This window comes from Gossypium hirsutum, chromosome A06 (genome assembly GCF_007990345.1).
Source record: "Gossypium hirsutum isolate 1008001.06 chromosome A06, Gossypium_hirsutum_v2.1, whole genome shotgun sequence".
Taxonomy (NCBI): Eukaryota; Viridiplantae; Streptophyta; class Magnoliopsida; order Malvales; family Malvaceae; genus Gossypium; species Gossypium hirsutum.
In genome coordinates, this window is record NC_053429.1 from 5,844,268 (window position 1) to 5,866,048 (window position 21,781).

The following is a 21,781-nucleotide window of genomic DNA, read 5'->3' on the forward strand; positions in this document are numbered from 1 at the left end:
ATTTTGAGGGTCTTTTGGCAAATTTTAACCCTAAATCTAAGTTTGGCTCAAAAAAAGGAACAAAAATAGAGTTAGGGAATTTTTTCTGGCGACCGGCGGCCCCGCGGTGGTCCAGTGACCGGAGACTTGGCCGTCTTAGAGGGGTTTTGAGAGAAAAGAGAGAGAAGGTTCAGTTTTTTTTTAAAAAGAGGGTGGAATGATTTTTTTTGAAAAAAAAATTGACTTAAATAGGGGTTCCAAAACGACGTCGTTTTGGCCTATTTCCCCAAATACTAAAACGGCGTTGTTTTGACACAACTCGCCTTTGACCCAAACCAACCCGACCCGAACCTTCAGGATCCGCGTGTTTTTGCGGCCCAGGGGATATTTGCGCCCCTGGCCCTTTCGCTTTTCTGGGTTGTTTCAATCTAATCCCATTTTCTTTTTTTATTTTCTTTAAATTCGCCCCTTTACTTTTATTTCATTTTTAATTTAACCCAGGGCCTTGTGAGCCGAAACGCAACGCATAAGGACTAGGGATATTATCCCATTTAGTCCTTGCTAGTTTCAGCGCGTTACAATTTGGTCCTTTGGCTTTATTTTATTTCTATTTTTTTACCCTAAAACCCTGTTTGGCTTTCAAATTAATCCTCTTATTATTATTATTATTATTATTATTATTATTATTATTATTATTATTATTATTATTATTATTATTATTAATTTTTTTTAATACTACTTTAATTATTTGTTGTTGGTTTAATTTAAATCGTTTGTTTATTTATTTTTATTTAAACTTTATTAGTTTTTATTGTTATTATTTCTTTATTATTTGTTCACTTGATTATTAATTTTTTTATTTTTATTTTATTTTTTTATTTTATAATCGATTTATTTTATTTTTACTTTTACCCATATTATTGTTATTTTATTATTTATTCATTTATTTATGTATATCCTCTTATATACTTCCAAGTTTAGATTATTCATCATTATTATTAATATCAATGCCATTATTATTATATTATTAATATCATTATCATATTTTCTTTTTTTTATTTCATTAATATTACTTGATTTTTTTTGGTTTTATTTGTTTCATTTATTTATATTCTTTTTATAATTCCAAACCAAATTGTTTTATTTATTATCTTATTCATATACTCATTTCCTTTAACTTTTTATATTTAAAGTTCATTTATTTATTTTTTATATATGCTTTTAGATTTCACTATTATTACTATTATTATGTATTTATGTATTTTATTTTTACTTTAACCTGATTCTTCGTTTTTGATATCTTAAGAATTATTTTCTCTTGTGTTTATCCGCTTATTTAGTTCTTTGCCTTATTTATTTTTAAAGATTGACATTTTCCTTTTGTGTGCTATTTTGTCATCGTCATCATTTATTTTATTATCTCACTCATCTTTATATTATTGAATTAGTGTACACCATGCAATTCTCGTAAACTGCTCTTAATTGTATATTCGTTCTCACTTGCACGGTAATTTTATTCGCATGTCATCGCTTTAAAATAAAAATACATTTCGTATAAGTAAAACACTGGAATTATTCTAAATATGAAAGTTTTTCAAAATAAGGCGATATTTCGTATTTTGGAAAATTTGAGAAATTGTGCCCTAACTTACTAAGTTTCAATTTTTCTTGTTTAATCCAAATGACCGAATAACCTTCTAAAATTAAAATGCAAGAGTTTTGAAAATAAAAAGGCAAGCTTATTCTCGAGGTTTTAAAATATTGTGTCCTAACGTGCTGGATGTCACATTTTATTACTTCGGGACAAGAAGGTCTTTAGCATCCGCTTCGATTTAGTTAAGTATTTTTGTAAAATTAACATTAATAAAAAGAAGGATCGTATTTTTAAATTCTTATGGATTTTCAACTTTCGACATTAAGACATTAATTAATCGATTAGGTACCAATCTTGGGCGTGACAAATGTGCTAATCCTTCCTCGCACGTAACCGACTCCCGAACTCGTTTTCTTAATTTTCGCAGACCGAAATTATTTGTTTAAATAAATTGAAATATTTTATTAAAACAAACAAATTTCTAAGTGATCCGATCACACCTCTATTTTTTGTTTTTAAATAAGTCGACGCTCTTTTCAAAAAAAGTTTCGACACCTGCCATTGTTTTTTTCTAAATCGTATATGATATTTTTCTTAGAGACAAGGTAAATAGGACAGTTGAATCGTTAAATCCTGCTGATCAATGTAATAGTGAGTAATTTCTTTATTCCATACCTTTACAATTATGAACTTTAACTTCAATTTTTATCATTTTACCAACAAGTTGCTTAAAAATAAAAATAAAAACCCCCCATTTTTGTTTTTCATGGGGTGTGAAATAGACCATGTATCTCATTACTGTTCCCCCTGCCTCTAACTCAAAGAAAACAATGGAAGGAGGTGTCTAAAAGTACAGGTGGCGAAGAAAGGTATGGCTGTCTCGTCGTTTTGTGCTGCCATACCAAGGTTTTCCCTTTTTTTTTTCTTTATTAGTGCGCTTCTGTGATTTTCACCTTTTCTTTTCAGTATCTTTTTTTAATCAATTTATTTATTTTCTCTCTCTAGACCCTTTGCCTTCCTATTTAAAACCCTGCCCTTTGCTACATTTTTTCTGTACTACTCCAAGTCATTTTGTCATTGTCGTTGTTATCTTCTCTCTTTTTTTCTTCACTCTGTTCAGGTATCCTTCTAGTCATTGAACTTGATGTATAAGATTTTAATGTGTGTTATATTTTTTTTTCTGTTTTTGCTTATTTGGTCTGGTTTTTTTGGGTCTTGGAATATGCAGAACAAGTTAAGAAAGAAGAATGACTAACCAACAAAATGTGGTGGTTGTGGATGTGAAATCCCATGGTGGTGTTAAGCCAACATTACCATTTCCAGTGGCCAAGTCCTTTTCACCACAAGACTTGAAGTTACTGTTAATGAAGAAAAGGTTTGAAACTGAGAATGCTTGGGTACTGGATTCCATGAGAGCTTCTTCACCTACTCGTATGAGCAACCCTACTACGACTTCCTTACCTGAAACTGATGACAAAAGTTCCTGGATTGTAAGTTGCTATTTCTCCGTCAATCTTGATTTAAATAAACTAAATAACCCCCCTTTTTTTGTTATTATTGTTGTCTAATCCTTATGGAACAGGTTCATCATCCCTCAGCTTTGAACATGTTTGAACAAATAGTGACTGCTTCAAAAGGGAACCAGATTGCGATGTTCCTTGACTACGATGGCACACTGTCACCAATCGTTGAAGACCTGGATCGAGCTTTCATGCCCAGAGAGATGAGAGCAGCTGTAAGAGATGTTGCAAGATATTTTCCTACTGCAATACTCACCGGAAGATGTAGAGACTGTTAGCATAACTAATAAAAGTTAGTTAGTCTGTTAGTAGTTACTCTGTTAATAACAGATTACCTGCATTAGCTGTTAGTAGTTGGCTTGCGTGGCCTGCATACTTATAGTATATAATAGCATGTATTCACTCACCTCAAAAAATGAGAAATCAATGATATTCTTCTATTTTTGTGACACCCCTAACTTGACCCTAGTCGGAAAGTGGTTTCGAGACCACAAAACCGAGTTACAAAAAATAATTAATTGTTATATTCTATGCTTATTATTTGTGAATAAGTATGTGTGAAAATTTCATGCTTTAATTTTATCATTTGGATGTGAAATTAGCTAAAAAGGACATTTTTGAGAAACTTTAAAAATATGATAGGCAAATGTCCAAGTGATTAAAATGTTAAACTACTAAAGTTGTGGACTTGCATGTCAAATGGCCCACTTTTAATATTAGTGGACGGTAATGATGTTATGATTTTGGCATTATGTGTATATTATATTTAGTAAGTAATATTTAATAGTTTATATTATAAAATACATAAATTTTATTAAAGAGGACTTAGTTGTAAATTTTTAAAAGGGTGGTAGATAGATTTTAAAGTGACCAAACCTTAAGGTTTATTATTGTGGAGGATTTGCATGCTTATTTGACCATTTTCTATCCATGTTCACGGTAGTGGGGGTTGTTATGATGCATTATGTGTTTTAAATTAATAAATTATATATTTATAATATGTTATAATTAAAATTTGATAAAATAAAAGTGAATATGGTGATAAAAACAAGGTGAGCTTCATAGCCTTCATTTGAGCCGGAACTAAAGAAAACAAATAGGAGAAGAAGCTTTGGATATTCGGTCTACAGAAGGGCTAAAATTCAAGGTGAATACTTGTTAAATTGATATTAAATTTGATGTTTTGAGTTCCTAGCTTGATGCTACCTTAAACCCATGGATTTATTCTCTTGAATTGGTTATGTGGCATGTTCGGTATTGGATAGGAAATGTCAATTTTGATAGCTGAAAATGGAATTGGAATAAGGAGTGTTTGATAGACTTAGAAGATGAAATTGTAAGTGATTATGAGCTTATAATCTTAATTAGGGAAAATTTATGTTTAATATGACTTAATTGCTGAGGATATCATTCGGCCATGGAAATTGAGCATGGAAAAATCTGGTGTGGGATATATGAAACTGAAAATTTAGTTTGAAGTGTGGTAATTGTGTTAAAGATGAACATTAAACCTTTATGTTTTATGGTCTTGTAAGTTAGGTGTAAAACCAATGGCCTTTTTATGCTTGGCATGGAATTAGTGGTTAAATGAGTTATGAACCTATTATAATTTGAAAATTTGATGGTTTTATGGAGAAGGGGGCATTCGGAAATAGAGGTTAAATTATAATAACCTCACCTTAGTGAATTGAAGTAAAATTTGACTCTTTATAGGATTAAATTACCTATGACCGAATGTGATGAAATTGTTAAGAAATAAATTTGATTAAATGAGATTCGGTTAATGGTGGATGTATAGAATAATTGAATGCTAATTTGATTAACTCTCTAATGGTCAAATGTGTTAAACCTTAAAGCATGATTTAGTTTAACCAAGGGAGAACAGGATCGTGTTATTTTGTTTCATATGAGCTTGAAATTTTTATGCAAGAACTTGTTAAATTAAATGGTAATGCCGAATGTGAATTATGTATATTTGTAACCTTGTGTATTTGGCCATATGAATAATGTTCGTATACAAGGATAAAACTTAGTTGGAGGACTTGTATATTTGTAGGAAGGCAAGTTTGAACGTGTATTGATAATTGATTTTGAAGGTTCGGCTTTATGCCTTGATAGTTGGTTTTGAAGTATATGATGTCTTGGTATAAATATATGTGCATTCGGTTACTTTCATAACATGCATTTAAAGTGTCCTTTGGATGCAATTGCTTATGCACTTGAGGGTATAAGAGTTAATTTTCTTTATGGCAAATTTGGATAAGAAGCTAACTAATAATATGCTAAGGTAGTCATGTGGATAATCAGCTTTGTGAATTTTATTAAAGGTGTAATTCGTTATATGCATAGGTCATCGGTAAAATTGACCACATAACTAGTATATGTATATAAGGCGACATGGTGATACCTAGGTAAATGTATTTGGCATCGTTTTAATGAAATATCGAATATGTGGAGATGTATCGAGGTGTTGCCTTATGTATGAGTTTCATTGAGAAGATTTACCTTGTCGTTTTTAATGATATAACAAGGTGATTAAAATAGTTTAAATTTTGTTAATTAAGCTCAAGAGAATAAAGGGGCAATTTTGGATAAAGAGAAAGTAAACGAATAGCCGTGGATATCTAGTCGCCGACCACTTCCGAGGTAAGTTTTAAGTGATTAAACGATGAGTAAATTCAATCATAATAGGACATGATGAGTTGATTTAATAAGATATGATGTGGCCATGATATGTTCTAAAAACAAATGGTAAGTTCTTCAGTGTTTGAACTTGGAAATTTAAGAACAAAATTGTAATTATCTGCTTAGGACAGCAGCAGTAACGTGATTTTAGAAAATCATTATAAATTGTACAAAATTCTTATAAGATAAAATTTATATGCTTAGACTCCCTAATGAGTCTAGTTTCAAATGAAATAAACAAGAACATATTTTGAGTTCTGTATAATGAGAAATTTGCTTCGTAGTGAAGAGTGGTCAGTATAGTCAAACAGTCAAACAAGGGAAACTTTAAGAAAAATCTGGTATTGATTGGCTAAACCAAAAATTATGAAAATTTTAAGGATAAAAGATATATGAGTCTATTTTCAGGGAAAATTTACGGCACTTCATTTGGAGTTTCGTAGCTCCATTTATGAATAATTTAATGACTGTTGCTCAGAAAAAAAATAGCTTGTGCTGAATTTACGATTATGTTGTAAACCTTGATAAAACTATTTGAGTTGCTTATAAGCTATCGATTAAATATTGGTAATCAAGTACCAAATCCGTACTAAAGTGAAGCTATGAGCCGTAAATGACTAGCATACCTAGTCAATTTTGTTACGATGAATGTGAAAGTGTATGTATATGTGATAAGGCCAAATGGCCAATGTGATGAATGTGAAAGTGTATGTATGTGATAAGGCCGAATGGCCAATGTGATGAATGTGAAAGTGTATGTATATGTGATAAGGCCGAATGGCCAATGTGATGAATGTGAAAGTGTATGTATATGTGGTAAGGCCGAATGGCCAATGTGATGAATGTGAAAGTGTATGTATATGTGGTAAGGCCGAATGGCCAATGTGATGAATGTGAAAGTGTATGTATATGTGGTAAGGCCGAATGGCCAATGTGATGAATGTGAAAGTGTATGTATGTGATAAGGCCAAATGGCCAATGTGATGAATGTGAAAGTATATATATATGATAAGGCCGAATGGTCAATGGGATAGAAGTGGAAGTGTATAACTGTGATAAGTCCCGAAGGACATTTGTGTCAGTACTATATCCGGGTTAAAACCCCGCAGGCTTTATGCGAGAATATTATCCTGATTAATGTCTGTAGGCTTCCTGCTCGTACTATATCCGAGCTTTAACGACCCGACGGCTAAATGCTAGGATTCAAGTAAGATTTTGATATTGAGTATCTGCAATAAGTTACCATCAAATAAGTATTATGTATTTAAGATGTTCAGGTACGTATTATTTACTCATTGGTGGAGTGATTTCGAGGTGAATTATCAGTATCAAAGAGGTAGGTAAATGTGATTAATATTATAACTCCAAATATGAGAATGATCTAATTGGTAATGGTATGATTGTATAATGAAGTATGTGATGAAATATTCTTATGTATTAGTGCATATTCTGCCCAAAAGCCTTATGATTTGAGTATGGGTTGGGTTCAGCTAGATGTGCCAGTACAAGATAAGGATTATGTTTTGTAAGCTTACGTATATGTGATAAGGAATATGTTTGGTTCTTTATGTGCCTACGGTAATTTAGTACTTGTCATGTTGAAATACTTAAAAATATGGATGTGATTATGAACAAGTGGAAAGGATTATTGAAAGTTGAAAATTGATGAAGAATGTGCTTTGGAAATATTTGACCATCTAGGTCATTATTATTCGAAAGTATATATGTGACAGCCAAGTGATGCGTTTATTGATATTATAGTTCGAGATGAAGCTCTAGATTAACTTCATCGAACAGTTGAAATGAATGACCAATGATAGTGAATGAGAACACTTTGTTTTGCTTAAAACTTACTAAGCTTACAAAAGCTTACTCTGTTCGATCATGTTTTGGTTTATAGGTTGTGGATTCTGACTACCAGTTCGGGGATCATCAGCACTTCGTCACACTATCTACCATTACGGCAACTATGTAATTAGACTTAGCTTATGGCATGTATAGGATAGACAATATAGTAGAATGATATTTTGACTATTGTATATAAGCCATACGAAAATGGCCTCTTTTGAATGTTTACTTATAGAAGTTTAGATTTTATTCAAAAAAAAAAGAAAAAAAAAGGTTTAAAATTTTATTCTTCTGATCTGATTCTTAATTTCTGGTAACGCCTCATCCTATTCCGGCGACGGTTACGGGATAGGGGTGTTACATTTTATTGGTATCAGAGCTACGGGTTAGTCGATTCTAGGACTAACGTAGCACGTGTGAGTCTAGCTATACATGCCATAAAGTGATAAAATGATAGTGTGATGATTTCTGGCAGTTAAAAAGTGTTTTTCGTATAATAATAAATTTTGATCCTGAACGAGCTGTGGCAGATGGTATTGAGAGCATTGGAACATGCTTATGATGTGTCAAAATTGAGAAAAGAGTGAATTACGAATATGATATGCTATGTGAAATGTACTTGTTGATTTTGCTATGTGCCTTTTTCGAATGATGCAATGAATTTTATGATATGCATATATCATGTGCGAACTAGAAGTATAAGCCCTAAGGTATGTGATAAATTTAGTAAGTTTTGAGTAATTAAGTTTAGTATAAAAGTTAGAATGGCATGTTATAAAGGTATGATATATGAATCATGGCCCATTGATCTTACTTTACTCAAATTTGTTTACGAGATAGTTGTATATAAAGCATGTATCCGAATGATCATTAGAAAATAAACTGTGAGAATTAGGTGGATATGTGATCCTTGTATATATAGATCGAATATCAAATGAAAGTTATACATTATGTGCTTGTATACGAATAAAGCAAATGAAATGCCAATGTGATAAATTAGTGAAATGTATACTTGATGGATAAATATGCATAAAAGTTCAGTATGTTATATCCGGGCTAAATCCCGAAGAGCATTCGTGCTGGTGATATACCCGGGCTAAGTCCCGAAGAGCATTCGTGCTGGTGATGTATCCGGGGTAAGTTCCGAAGAGCATTCGTGCTGGTGATGTATCCGGGCTAAGTTTCGAAGAGCATTCGTGCTGGTGATGTATCCGGGCTAAGTCCCGAAGAGCATTCGTGTTGGTGATATATCCGGGCTAAGTCCCGAAGAGCATTCGTGCTGGTGATATATCCGGGCTAAGTCCGGAAGAGCATTCGTGCTGGTGATGTATCCGGGCTAAGCCCCGAAGGCATTCGTGCTTGGACAAAATTCGGATTTTAGGTCCGAAGGCCTTTGTGCTGAAATTATTTATGGGTTAAAGTTCTGCAGGTCTTGTACTGGTGATGTGTATTCTGGTCTTCGGGCCTAGCAGGCTTAATGCCAGTGATTCGAGCCAAGTTTAATGTTCTTCATTATATGAATTCAAAGTTAAATGAAAAGTATGTTTAAAAGTGTACATACTTGATGTTTATAGACTTGGTTAAGTCATTTCAATGTGTGACAACAAATGAATAGGGGTACTATGTGTGCAAATGATTAGAGGCACTGAGAGTGCGAGTTCTTCAACCGAGCACTATGTGTGTGAGATCGGTCAGTAGACATTAAGTGAGTAAAACGAGATTAATGTAAGACCTCGTAAGGAACGAAGGCATTGAGTTAAGATGGTGGATATGTTGTTAAGAAATGAATTCACGTTATAAATGTGTTACGGATTTAGTCTATGGGATGCTTGGTATATGAATTACTAAATGACCCCAATTTTTGTTAATCATGTTCAAGAAATTATTTCGATTAAGTTCAACATTTGGAAGTCTATAAGAATTTTTGATGAATGCTGATAATTTTGGATATATGGGTTATGTACTAAAATAAGTCCCATGCCGGTATACTATATGAGGATTTATGCCTAATCGACTGTATACGGATAGCGTTAACGGTGATTGAATGTGCTGAACGAATTAAATGTTCAGGTATGTAGAAGTTGATTTTCTGTCGGAAACAGGTTAAGTTGAATATTGAGATATGATGGAGTTATAAAGGATATTTATTGAGATGTTTGAGTATATGTGTACTTTTGGTCAGGTTACAGCTTATACATGAATGAAAATGTGGGTTACGAATATGTGGGTTGATGATATGAATTATACATGTTAATATGTGCTTTATATGTGTTTGAAATGCAATTGTGAATTAAATTAAGTGATTATTGCTTATGAAATCAAAAAAATGAGATATATGTGCATACTTGTAGAAATGTTTATGTATTTGTTTTAAGATAAGAAAATGATTTTATAAATCGATGCGAAATTAGTAATGAATTACAATTGCTATCGATGAGCTAATGTTTATATGGATATAAGAGGGCATTGGTAGAAATTTTCGGGGACGAAAATCCCTAAAACGGGGGGGGGGAGTTGTGACACCCCTAACTTGACCCTAGTCGGAAAGTGGTTTCAGGACCACAAAACCGAGTTACAAAAAATAATTAATTGTTATATTCTATGCTTATTATTTGTGAATAAGTATGTGTGAAAATTTAATGCTTTAATTTTGTCATTTGGATGTGAAATTAGCTAAGAAGGACATATTTGAGAAACTTTAAAAATATGATAGGCAAATGTCCAAGTGATTAAAATGTTAAACTACTAAAGTTGTGGACTTGCATGTCAAATGGCCCACTTTTAATATTAGTGGACGGTAATGATGTTATGATTTTGGCATTATGTGTATATTATATTTAGTAAGTAATATTTAATAGTTTATATTATAAAATACATAAATTTTATTAAAGAGGACTTAGTTGTAAATTTTTAAAAGGGTGGTAGATAGATTTTAAAGTGACCAAACCTTAAGGTTTATTATTGTGGAGGATTTGCATGCTTATTTGACCATTTTCTATCCATGTTCACGGTAGTGGGGGTTGTTATGATGCATTATGTGTTTTAAATTAATAAATTATATATTTATAATATGTTATAATTAAAATTTGATAAAATAAAAGTGAATATGGTGATAAAAACAAGGTGAGCTTCATAGCCTTCATTTGAGCCGGAACTAAAGAAAACAAATAGGAGAAGAAGCTTTGGATATTCGGTCTACAGAAGGGCTAAAATTCAAGGTGAATACTTGTTAAATTGATATTAAATTTGATGTTTTGAGTTCCTAGCTTGATGCTACCTTAAACCCATGGATTTATTCTCTTGAATTGGTTATGTGGCATGTTCGGTATTGGATAGGAAATGTCAATTTTGATAGCTGAAAATGGAATTGGAATAAGGAGTGTTTGATAGACTTAGAAGATGAAATTGTAAGTGATTATGAGCTTATAATCTTAATTAGGGAAAATTTATGTTTAATATGACTTAATTGCTGAGGATATCATTCGGCCATGGAAATTGAGCATGGAAAAATCTGGTGTGGGATATATGAAGCTGAAAATTTAGTTTGAAGTGTGGTAATTGTGTTAAAGATGAACATTAAAACTTTATGTTTTATGGTCTTGTAAGTTAGGTGTAAAACCAATGGCCTTTTTATGCTTGGCATGGAATTAGTGGTTAAATGAGTTATGAACCTATTATAATTTGAAAATTTGATGGTTTTATGGAGAAGGGGGCATTCGGAAATAGAGGTTAAATTATAATAACCTCACCTTAGTGAATTGAAGTAAAATTTGACTCTTTATAGGATTAAATTACCTATGATCGAATGTGATGAAATTGTCAAGAAATAAATTTGATTAAATGAGATTCGGTTAATGGCGGGTGTATAGAATAATTGAATGCTAATTTGATTAACTCTCTAATGGTCAAATGTGTTAAACCTTAAAGCATGATTTAGTTTAACCAAGGGAGAACAGGATCGTGTTATTTTGTTTCATATGAGCTTGAAATTTTTATGCAAGAACTTGTTAAATTAAATGGTAATGCCGAATGTGAATTATGTATATTTGTAACCTTGTGTATTCAGCCATATGAATAATGTTCGTATACAAGGATAAAACTTAGTTGGAGAACTTGTATATTTGTAGGAAGGCATGTTTGAACGTGTATTGATAATTGATTTTGAAGGTTCGGCTTTATGCCTTGATAGTTGGTTTTGAAGTATATGATGTCTTGGTATAAATATATGTGCATTCGGTTACTTTCATAACATGCATTTAAAGTGTCCTTTGGATGCAATTGCTTATGCACTTGAGGGTATATGAGTTAATTTTCTTTATGGCAAATTTGGATAAGAAGCTAACTAATAATATGCTAAGGTAGTCATGTGGATAATTAGCTTTGTGAATTTTATTAAAGGTGTAATTCGTTATATGCATAGGTCATCGGTAAAATTGACCACATAACTAGTATATGTATATAAGGCGACATGGTGATACCTAGGTAAATGTATTTGGCATCGTTTTAATGAAATATCGAATGTGTGGAGATGTATCGAGGTGTTGCCTTATGTATGAGTTTCATTGAGAAGATTTACCTTGTTGTTTTTAATGATATAACAAGGTGATTAAAATAGTTTAAATTTTATTAATTAAGCTCAAGTGCATAGAGGAGCAATTTTGGATAAAGAGAAAGTAAACGAATAGCCGTGGATATCTAGTCACCGACCACTTCCGAGGTAAGTTTTAAGTGATTAAACGTTGAGTAAATTCAATCATAATAGGACATGATGAGTTGATTTAATAAGATATGATGTGGCCATGATATGTTCTAAAAACAAATGGTAAGTTCTTAAGTGTTTGAACTTGGAAATTTAAGAACAAAATTGTAATTATCTGCTTAGGACAGCAGCAGTAACGTGATTTTAGAAAATCATTATAAATTGTACAAAAATTCTTATAACATAAAATTTATATGCTTAGACTCCCTAATGAGTCTAGTTTCAAATGAAATAAACAAGAACATATTTTGAATTCTGTATAATGAGAAATTTGCTTCGTAGTGAAGAGTGGTCAGTATAGTCAAACAGTGAAACAAGGGAAACTTTAAGAAAAATCTGGTATTGATTGGCCAAACCAAAAATTATGAAAATTTTATGGATAAAAGATATATGAGTCTATTTTCAGGGAAAATTACGGACTTCATTTGGAGTTTCGTAGCTTCATTTATGAATAATTTAATGACTGTTGCTCAGAAAAAAAACGGCTTGTGCTGAATTTACGATTATGTTGTAAACCTTGATAAAACTATTTGAGTTGCTTATAAGCTATCGATTAAATATTGGTAATCAAGTACCAAATCCGTACTAAAGTGAAGCTATGAGCCGTAAATGACTAGTATACCTAGTCAATTTTGTTACGATGAATGTGAAAGTGTATGTATATGTGATAAGGCCGAATGGCCAATGTGATGAATGTGAAAGTGTATGTATGTGATAAGGCCGAATGGCCAATGTGATGAATGTGAAAGTGTATGTATATGATAAGGCCGAATGGCCAATGTGATGAATGTGAAAGTGTATGTATATGTGATAAGGCCGAATGGCCAATGTGATGAATGTGAAAGTGTATGTATATGTGATAAGGCCGAGTGGCCAATGTGATGAATGTGAAAGTGTATGTATGTGATAAGGCCGAATGGCCAATGTGATGAATGTGAAAGTGTATGTATATGTGATAAGGCCGAATGGCCAATGTGATGAATGTGAAAGTGTTGTATGTGATAAGGCCGAATGACCAATGTGATGAATGTGAAAGTGTATGTATGTGATAAGGCCGAATGACCAATGTGATGAATGTGAAAGTATATATATATGATAAGGCCGAATGGTCAATGGGATGGAAGTGGAAGTGTATAACTGTGATAAGTCCCGAAGGACATTTGTATCAGTACTATATCCGGGTTAAAACCCCGCAGGCTTTATGCGAGAATATTATCCTGATTAATGTCTGTAGGCTTCGTGCTCGTACTATATCCGAGCTTTAAAGACCCGACGGCTAAATGCTAGGATTCAAGTAAGACTTTGATATTGAGTATCTGCAATAAGTTACCATCAAATAAGTATTATGTATTTAAGATGTTCAGGTACGTATTATTTACTCATTGGTGGAGTGATTTCGAGGTGAATTATCAGTATCAAAGAGGTAGGTAAATGTGATTAATATTATAACTCCAAATATGAGAATGATCTAATTGGTAATGGTATGATTGTATAATGAAGTATGTGATGAAATATTCTTATGTATTAGTGCATATTCTGCCCAAAAGCCTTATGATTTGAGTATGGGTTGGGTTCAGCTAGATGTGCCAGTACAAGATAAGGATTATGTTTTGTAAGCTTACGTATATGTGATAAGGAATATGTTTGGTTCTTTATGTGCCTACGGTAATTTAGTACTTGTCATGTTGAAATACTTAAAAATATGGATGTGATTATGAACAAGTGGAAAGGATTATTGAAAGTTGAAAATTGATGAAGAATATGCTTTGGAAATATTTGACCATCTAGGTCATTATTATTCGAAAGTATATATGTGACAGCCAAGTGATGCGTTTATTGATATTATAGTTCGAGATGAAGCTCTAGATTAACTTCATCGAACAGTTGAAATGAATGACCAATGATAGTGAATGAGAACACTTTGTTTTGCTTAAAACTTACTAAGCTTACAAAAGCTTACTCTGTTCGATCATGTTTTGGTTTATAGGTTGTGGATTCTGACTACCAGTTCGGGGATCATCAGCACTTCGTCACACTATCTACCATTACGGCAACTATGTAATTAGACTTAGCTTATGGCATGTATAGGATAGACAATATAGTAGAATGATATTTTGACTATTGTATATAAGCCATATGAAAATGGCCTCTTTTGAATGTTTACTTATAGAAGTTTAGATTTTATTCAAAAAAAAGAAAAAAAAAGGTTTAAAATTTTATTCTTCTGATCTGATTCTTAATTTCTGGTAACGCCTCATCCTATTCCGGCGACGGTTACGGGATAGGGGTGTTACATTTTATTGGTATCAGAGCTACGGGTTAGTCGATTCTAGGACTAACGTAGCACGTGTGAGTCTAGCTATACATGCCATAAAGTGATAAAATGATAGTGTGATGATTTCTGGTAGTTAAAAAGTGTTTTTCGTATAATAATAAATTTTGATCCTGAACGAGCTGTGGCAGATGGTATTGAGAGCATTGGAACATGCTTATGATGTGTCAAAATTGAGAAAAGAGTGAATTACGAATATGATATGCTATGTGAAATGTACTTGTTGATTTTGCTATGTGCCTTTTTCGAATGATGCAATGAATTTTACGATATGCATATATCATGTGCGAACTAGAAGTATAAGCCCTAAGGTATGTGATAAATTTAGTAAGTTTTGAGTAATTAAGTTTAGTATAAAAGTTAGAATGGCATGTTATAAAGGTATGATATATGAATCATGGCCCATTGATCTTACTTTACTCAAATTTGTTTACGAGATAGTTGTATATAAAGCATGTATCCGAATGATCATTAGAAAATAAACTGTGAGAATTAGGTGGATATGTGATCCTTGTATATATAGATCGAATATCAAATGAAAGTTATACATTATGCGCTTGTATACGAATAAAGCAAATGAAATGCCAATGTGATAAATTAGTGAAATGTATACTTGATGGATAAATATGCATAAAAGTTCAGTATGTTATATCCGGGCTAAGTCCCGAAGAGCATTCGTGCTGGTGATATACCCGGGCTAAGTCCCGAAGAGCATTCGTGCTGGTGATGTATCCGGGGTAAGTTCCGAAGAGCATTCGTGCTGGTGATGTATCCGGGCTAAGTTTCGAAGAGCATTCGTGCTGGTGATGTATCCGGGCTAAGTCCCGAAGAGCATTCGTGCTGGTGATATATCCGGGCTAAGTCCCGAAGAGCATTCGTGCTGGTGATATATCCGGGCTAAGTCCCGAAGAGCATTCGTGCTGGTGATGTATCCGGGCTAAGCCCCGAAGGCATTCGTGCTTGGACAAAATTCGGATTTTAGGTCCGAAGGCCTTTGTGCTGAAATTATTTATGGGTTAAAGTTCTGCAGGTCTTGTACTGGTGATGTGTATTCGGGTCTTCGGGCCTAGCAGGCTTAATGCCAGTGATTCGAGCCAAGTTTAATGTTCTTCATTATATGAATTCAAAGTTAAATGAAAAGATATGTTTAAAAGTGTACATACTTGATTTTTATAGACTTGGTTAAGTCATTTCAATGTGTGACAACAAATGAATAGGGGCACTATGTGTGCAAATGATTAGAGGCACTGAGAGTGCGAGTTCTTCAACCGAGCACTATGTGTGTGAGATCGGTCAGTAGACATTAAGTGAGTAAAACGAGATTAATGTAAGACCTCGTAAGGAACGAAGGCATTGAGTTAAGATGGTGGATATGTTGTTAAGAAATGAATTCACGTTATAAATGTGTTACGGATTTAGTCTATGGGATGCTTGGTATATGAATTACTAAATGACCCCAATTTTTGTTAATCATGTTCAAGAAATTATTTCGATTAAGTTCAACATTTGGAAGTCTATAAGAATTTTTGATGAATGCTGATAATTTTGGATATATGAGTTATGTACTAAAATAAGTCCCATGCCGGTATACTATATGAGGATTTATGCCTAATCGACTGTATACGGATAGCGTTAACGGTGATTGAATGTGCTGAACGAATTAAATGTTCAGGTATGTAGAAGTTGATTTTCTGTCGGAAACAGGTTAAGTTGAATATTGAGATATGATGGAGTTATAAAGGATATTTATTGAGATGTTTGAGTATATGTGTACTTTCGGTCAGGTTACAGCTTATACATGAATGAAAATGTGGGTTACGACTATGTGGGTTGATGATATGAATTATACATGTTAATATGTGCTTTATATGTGTTTGAAATGCAATTGTGAATTAAATTAAGTGATTATTGCTTATGAAATCAAAAAAATGAGATATATGTGCATACTTGTAGAAATGTTTATGTATTTGTTTTAAGATAAGAAAATGATTTTATAAATCGATGCGAAATTAGTAATGAATTACAATTGCTATCGATGAGCTAATGTTTATATGGATATAATTCCATAAGAGGGCATTGGTAGAAATTTTCGGGGACGACAATCCCTAAAACGGGGGGGGAGTTGTGACACCCCTAACTTGACCCTAGTCGGAAAGTGGTTTCAGGACCACAAAACCGAGTTACAAAAAATAATTAATTGTTATATTCTATGCTTATTATTTGTGAATAAGTATGTGTGAAAATTTCATGCTTTAATTTTGTCATTTGGATGTGAAATTAGCTAAAAAGGACATATTTGAGAAACTTTAAAAATATGATAGGCAAATGTCCAAGTGATTAAAATGTTAAACTACTAAAGTTGTGGACTTGCATGTCAAATGGCCCACTTTTAATATTAGTGGACGGTAATGATGTTATGATTTTGGCATTATGTGTATATTATATTTAGTAAGTAATATTTAATAGTTTATATTATAAAATACATAAATTTTATTAAAGAGGACTTAGTTGTAAATTTTTAAAAGGGTGGTAGATAGATTTTAAAGTGACCAAACCTTAAGGTTTATTATTGTGGAGGATTTGCATGCTTATTTGACCATTTTCTATCCATGTTCACGGTAGTGGGGGTTGTTATGATGCATTATGTGTTTTAAATTAATAAATTATATATTTATAATATGTTATAATTAAAATTTGATAAAATAAAAGTGAATATGGTGATAAAAACAAGGTGAGCTTCATAGCCTTCATTTGAGCCGGAACTAAAGAAAACAAATAGGAGAAGAAGCTTTGGATATTCGGTCTACAGAAGGGCTAAAATTCAAGGTGAATACTTGTTAAATTGATATTAAATTTGATGTTTTGAGTTCCTAGCTTGATGCTACCTTAAACCCATGGATTTATTCTCTTGAATTGGTTATGTGGCATGTTCGGTATTGGATAGGAAATGTCAATTTTGATAGCTGAAAATGGAATTGGAATAAGGAGTGATTGATAGACTTAGAAGATGAAATTGTAAGTGATTATGAGCTTATAATCTTAATTAGGGAAAATTTATGTTTAATATGACTTAATTGCTGAGGATATCATTCGGCCATGGAAATTGAGCATGGAAAAATCTGGTGTGGGATATATGAAGCTGAAATTTAGTTTGAAGTGTGGTAATTGTGTTAAAGATGAACATTAAACTTTATGTTTTATGGTCTTGTAAGTTAGGTGTAAAACCAATGGCCTTTTTATGCTTGGCATGGAATTAGTGGTTAAATGAGTTATGAACCTATTATAATTTGAAAATTTGATGGTTTAATGGAGAAAGGGGCATTCGGAAATAGAGGTTAAATTATAATAACCTCACCTTAGTGAATTGAAGTAAAATTTGACTCTTTATAGGATTAAATTACCTATGACCGAATGTGATGAAATTGTTAAGAAATAAATTTGATTAAATGAGATTCGGTTAATGGTGGGTGTATAGAATAATTGAATGCTAATTTGATTAACTCTCTAATGGTCAAATGTGTTAAACCTTAAAGCATGATTTAGTTTATCCAATGGAGAATAGGATCGTGTTATTTTGTTTCATATGAGCTTGAAATTTTTATGCAAGAACTCGTTAAATTAAATGGTAATGCCGAATGTGAATTATGTATATTTGTAACCTTGTGTATTCGGCCATATGAATAATGTTCGTATACAAGGATAAAACTTAGTTGGAGAACTTGTATATTTGTAGGAAGGCATGTTTGAACGTGTATTGATAATTGATTTTGAAGGTTCGGCTTTATGCCTTGATAGTTGGTTTTGAAGTATATGATGTCTTGGTATAAATATATGTGCATTCGGTTACTTTCATAACATGCATTTAAAGTGTCCTTTGGATGCAATTGCTTATGCACTTGAGGGTATATGAGTTAATTTTCTTTATGGCAAATTTGGATAAGAAGCTAACGAATAATATGCTAAGGTAGTCATGTGGATAATCGACTTTCTGAATTTTATTAAAGATGTAATTAGTTATATGCATAGGTCATCGGTAAAATTGACCACATAACTAGTATATGTATATAAGGCGACATGGTGATACCTAGGTAAATGTATTTGGGATGGTTTTAATGAAATACCGAATGTGTGCAGATGTATCGAGGTGTTGCCTTATATATGAGTTTCATTGAGAAGATTTACCTTGTTGTTTTTAATGATATAACAAGGTGATTAAAATAGTTTAAATTTTGTTAATTATGCTCAAAAGCATAGGGGGCAATTTTGGATAAAGAGAAAGTAAACGAATAGCCGTGGATATCTAGTCGTCGACCACTTCCGAGGTTAGTTTTAAGTGATTAAACGTTGAGTAAATTCAATCATTATAGGACATGATGAGTTGATTTAATAAGATATGATGTGGCCATGATATGTTCTAAAAACAAATGGTAAGTTCTTAAGTGTTTGAACTTGGAAATTTAAGAACAAAATTGTAATTATCTGCTTAGGACAGCAGCAGTAACGTGATTTTAGAAAATCATTATAAATTGTACAAAAATTCTTATAACATAAAATTTATATGCTTAGACTCCCTAATGAGTCTAGTTTCAAATGAAATAAACAAGAACATATTTTGAATTCTGTATAATGAGAAATTTGCTTCGTAGTGAAGAGTGGTCAGTATAGTCAAACAGTGAAACAAGGGAAACTTTAAGAAAAATCTGGTATTGATTGGCCAAACCAAAAATTATGAAAATTTTATGGATAAAAGATATATGAGTCTATTTTCAGGGAAAATTTACGACACTTCATTTGGAGTTTCGTTTGGAGTTTCGTAGCTCCATTTATGAATAATTTAATGACTGTTGCTCAGAAAAAAAAATAGCTTGTGCTGAATTTACGATTATGTTGTAAACCTTGATAAAACTATTTGAGTTGCTTACAAGCTATCAATTAAATATTGGTAATCAAGTACCAAATCCGTACTAAAGTGAAGCTATGAGCCGTAAATGACTAGTATACCTAGTCAATTTTGTTACGATGAATGTGAAAGGGTATGTATATGTGATAAGGCCGAATGGCCAATGTGATGAATGTGAAAGTGTATGTATGTGATAAGGCCGAATGGCCAATGTGATGAATGTGAAAGTGTATGTATGTGATAAGGCCGAATGGCCAATGTGATGAATGTGAAAGTGTATGTATATGTGATAAGGCCGAATGACCAATGTGATGAATGTGAAAGTGTATGTATATGTGATAAAGCCGAATGGCCAATGTGATGAATGTGAAAGTGTATGTATATGTGATACGGTCGAATGGCCAATGTGATGAATGTGAAAGTTTGTGTATATGTGATAAGGCCGAATGGCCAATGTGATGAATGTGAAAGTGTATGCATGTGATAAGGCCGAATGGCCAATGTGATGAATGTGATAGTGTATGTATGTGATAAGGCCGAATGGCCAATGTGATGAATGTGAAAGTATATATATATGATAAGGCCGAATGGTCAATGGGATGGAAGTGGAAGTGTATAATTGTGATAAGTCCCGAAGGACATTTGTGTCAGTACTATATCCGGGTTAAAACCCCGCAGGCGTTATGCGAGAATATTATCCTGATTAATATTCGTAGGCTTCGTGCTCGTACTATATCCGAGCTTTAAAGACCCGACGGCTAAATGCTAGGATTCAAGTAAGACTTTGATATTGAGTATCTGCAATAAGTTACCATCAAATAAGTATTATGTATTTAAGATGTTCAGGTACGTATTACTTACTCATCGGTGGAGTGATTTCGAGGTGAATTATCAGTATCAAAGAGATAGGTAAATGTGATTAATATTATAACTCCAAATATGAGAATGATCTAATTGGTAATGGTATGATTGTATAATGAAGTATGTGATGAAATATTCTTATGTATTAGTGCATATTCTGCCCAAAAGCCTTATGATTTGAGTATGGGTTGGGTTCAGCTAGATGTGCCAGTACAAGGTAAGGATTATGTTTTGTAAGCTTACGTATATGTGATAAGGAATATGTTTGGTTCTTTATGTGCCTAAGGTAATTTAGTACTTGTCATGTTGAAATACTTAAAAATATGGATGTGATTATGAACAAGTGGAAAGGATTATTGAAAGTTGAAAATTGAAGAAGAATGTGCTTTGGAAATATTTGACCATCTAGGTCATTATTATTCGAAAGTATATATGTGACAGCCAAGTGATGGGTTTATTGATATTATAGTTTGAGATGAAGCTCTAGATTAACTTCATCGAACAGTTGAAATGAATGACCAATGATAGTGAATGAGAACACTTTGTTTTGCTTAAAACTTACTAAGCTTACAAAAGCTTACTCTGTTCGATCATGTTTTGGTTTATAGGTTGTGGATTCTGACTACTAGTTCGGGGATCATCAGCACTTCGTCACACTATCTACCATTACGGCAACTATGTAATTAGACTTAGCTTATGGCATGTATAGAATAAACAATATAGTAGAATGATATTTTGACTATTGTATATAAGCCATATGAAAATGACATCTTTTGAATGTTTACTTATAGAAGTTTAGATTTTATTCAAAAAAAAAAGAAAAAAGGAAAAAAAAAGGTTTAAAATTTTATTCTTCTGATCTGATTTCTAATTTCTGGTAACGCCTCATCCTATTCCGGCGACGGTTACGGGATAGGGGTGTTACAATTTCATCTTCCTTTGTTTAGTTTAACATGGTATCAAGAGCAGGTTGATCTCAAAGAATTTTTTTTCTATTCTCTTTTCTTCTTCGCTTATCCATGTCGCATCCCACCAGCTCGTCCACTGCTCATTCTACTACACCAGCAATGACGTCTAGTTTTTCAGATGGAGTTGTTGATAGCCGGTTCTTTGCTACCAAGAAGATAAGTGTTCTTCTTGACGATACTAACTACTTACTATGGCGACAACAAGTTCTTTTGGCAGTCAAGACGTACAAACTTCAAAGGTTCTTGGATACTGGTACAGTTCCTCCTTTTTCCCTAGTTTCAGATGCTGATGGTGTGCTTCATGAGAACCTAGAGTTTGTTCGGTATGAGCAGCA

The 21,781-nt window shown here is 32.7% G+C and overlaps 1 protein-coding gene across 1 annotated transcript in view; it reads left to right on the top strand.

The window, feature by feature from the left end:
* Positions 1-2,603: 2,603 nt before the first annotated feature.
* LOC107963224 (probable trehalose-phosphate phosphatase D) overlaps positions 2,604-21,781 on the top strand; it is a 45,791-nt gene continuing 26,613 nt past the window's right edge. The window contains 3 exon segments of the mRNA XM_041115352.1: positions 2,604-2,693; positions 2,802-3,063; positions 3,156-3,357. Coding sequence (XP_040971286.1) covers positions 2,821-3,063; positions 3,156-3,357 — 445 coding nt within the window. The 5' untranslated portion in view covers positions 2,604-2,693; positions 2,802-2,820.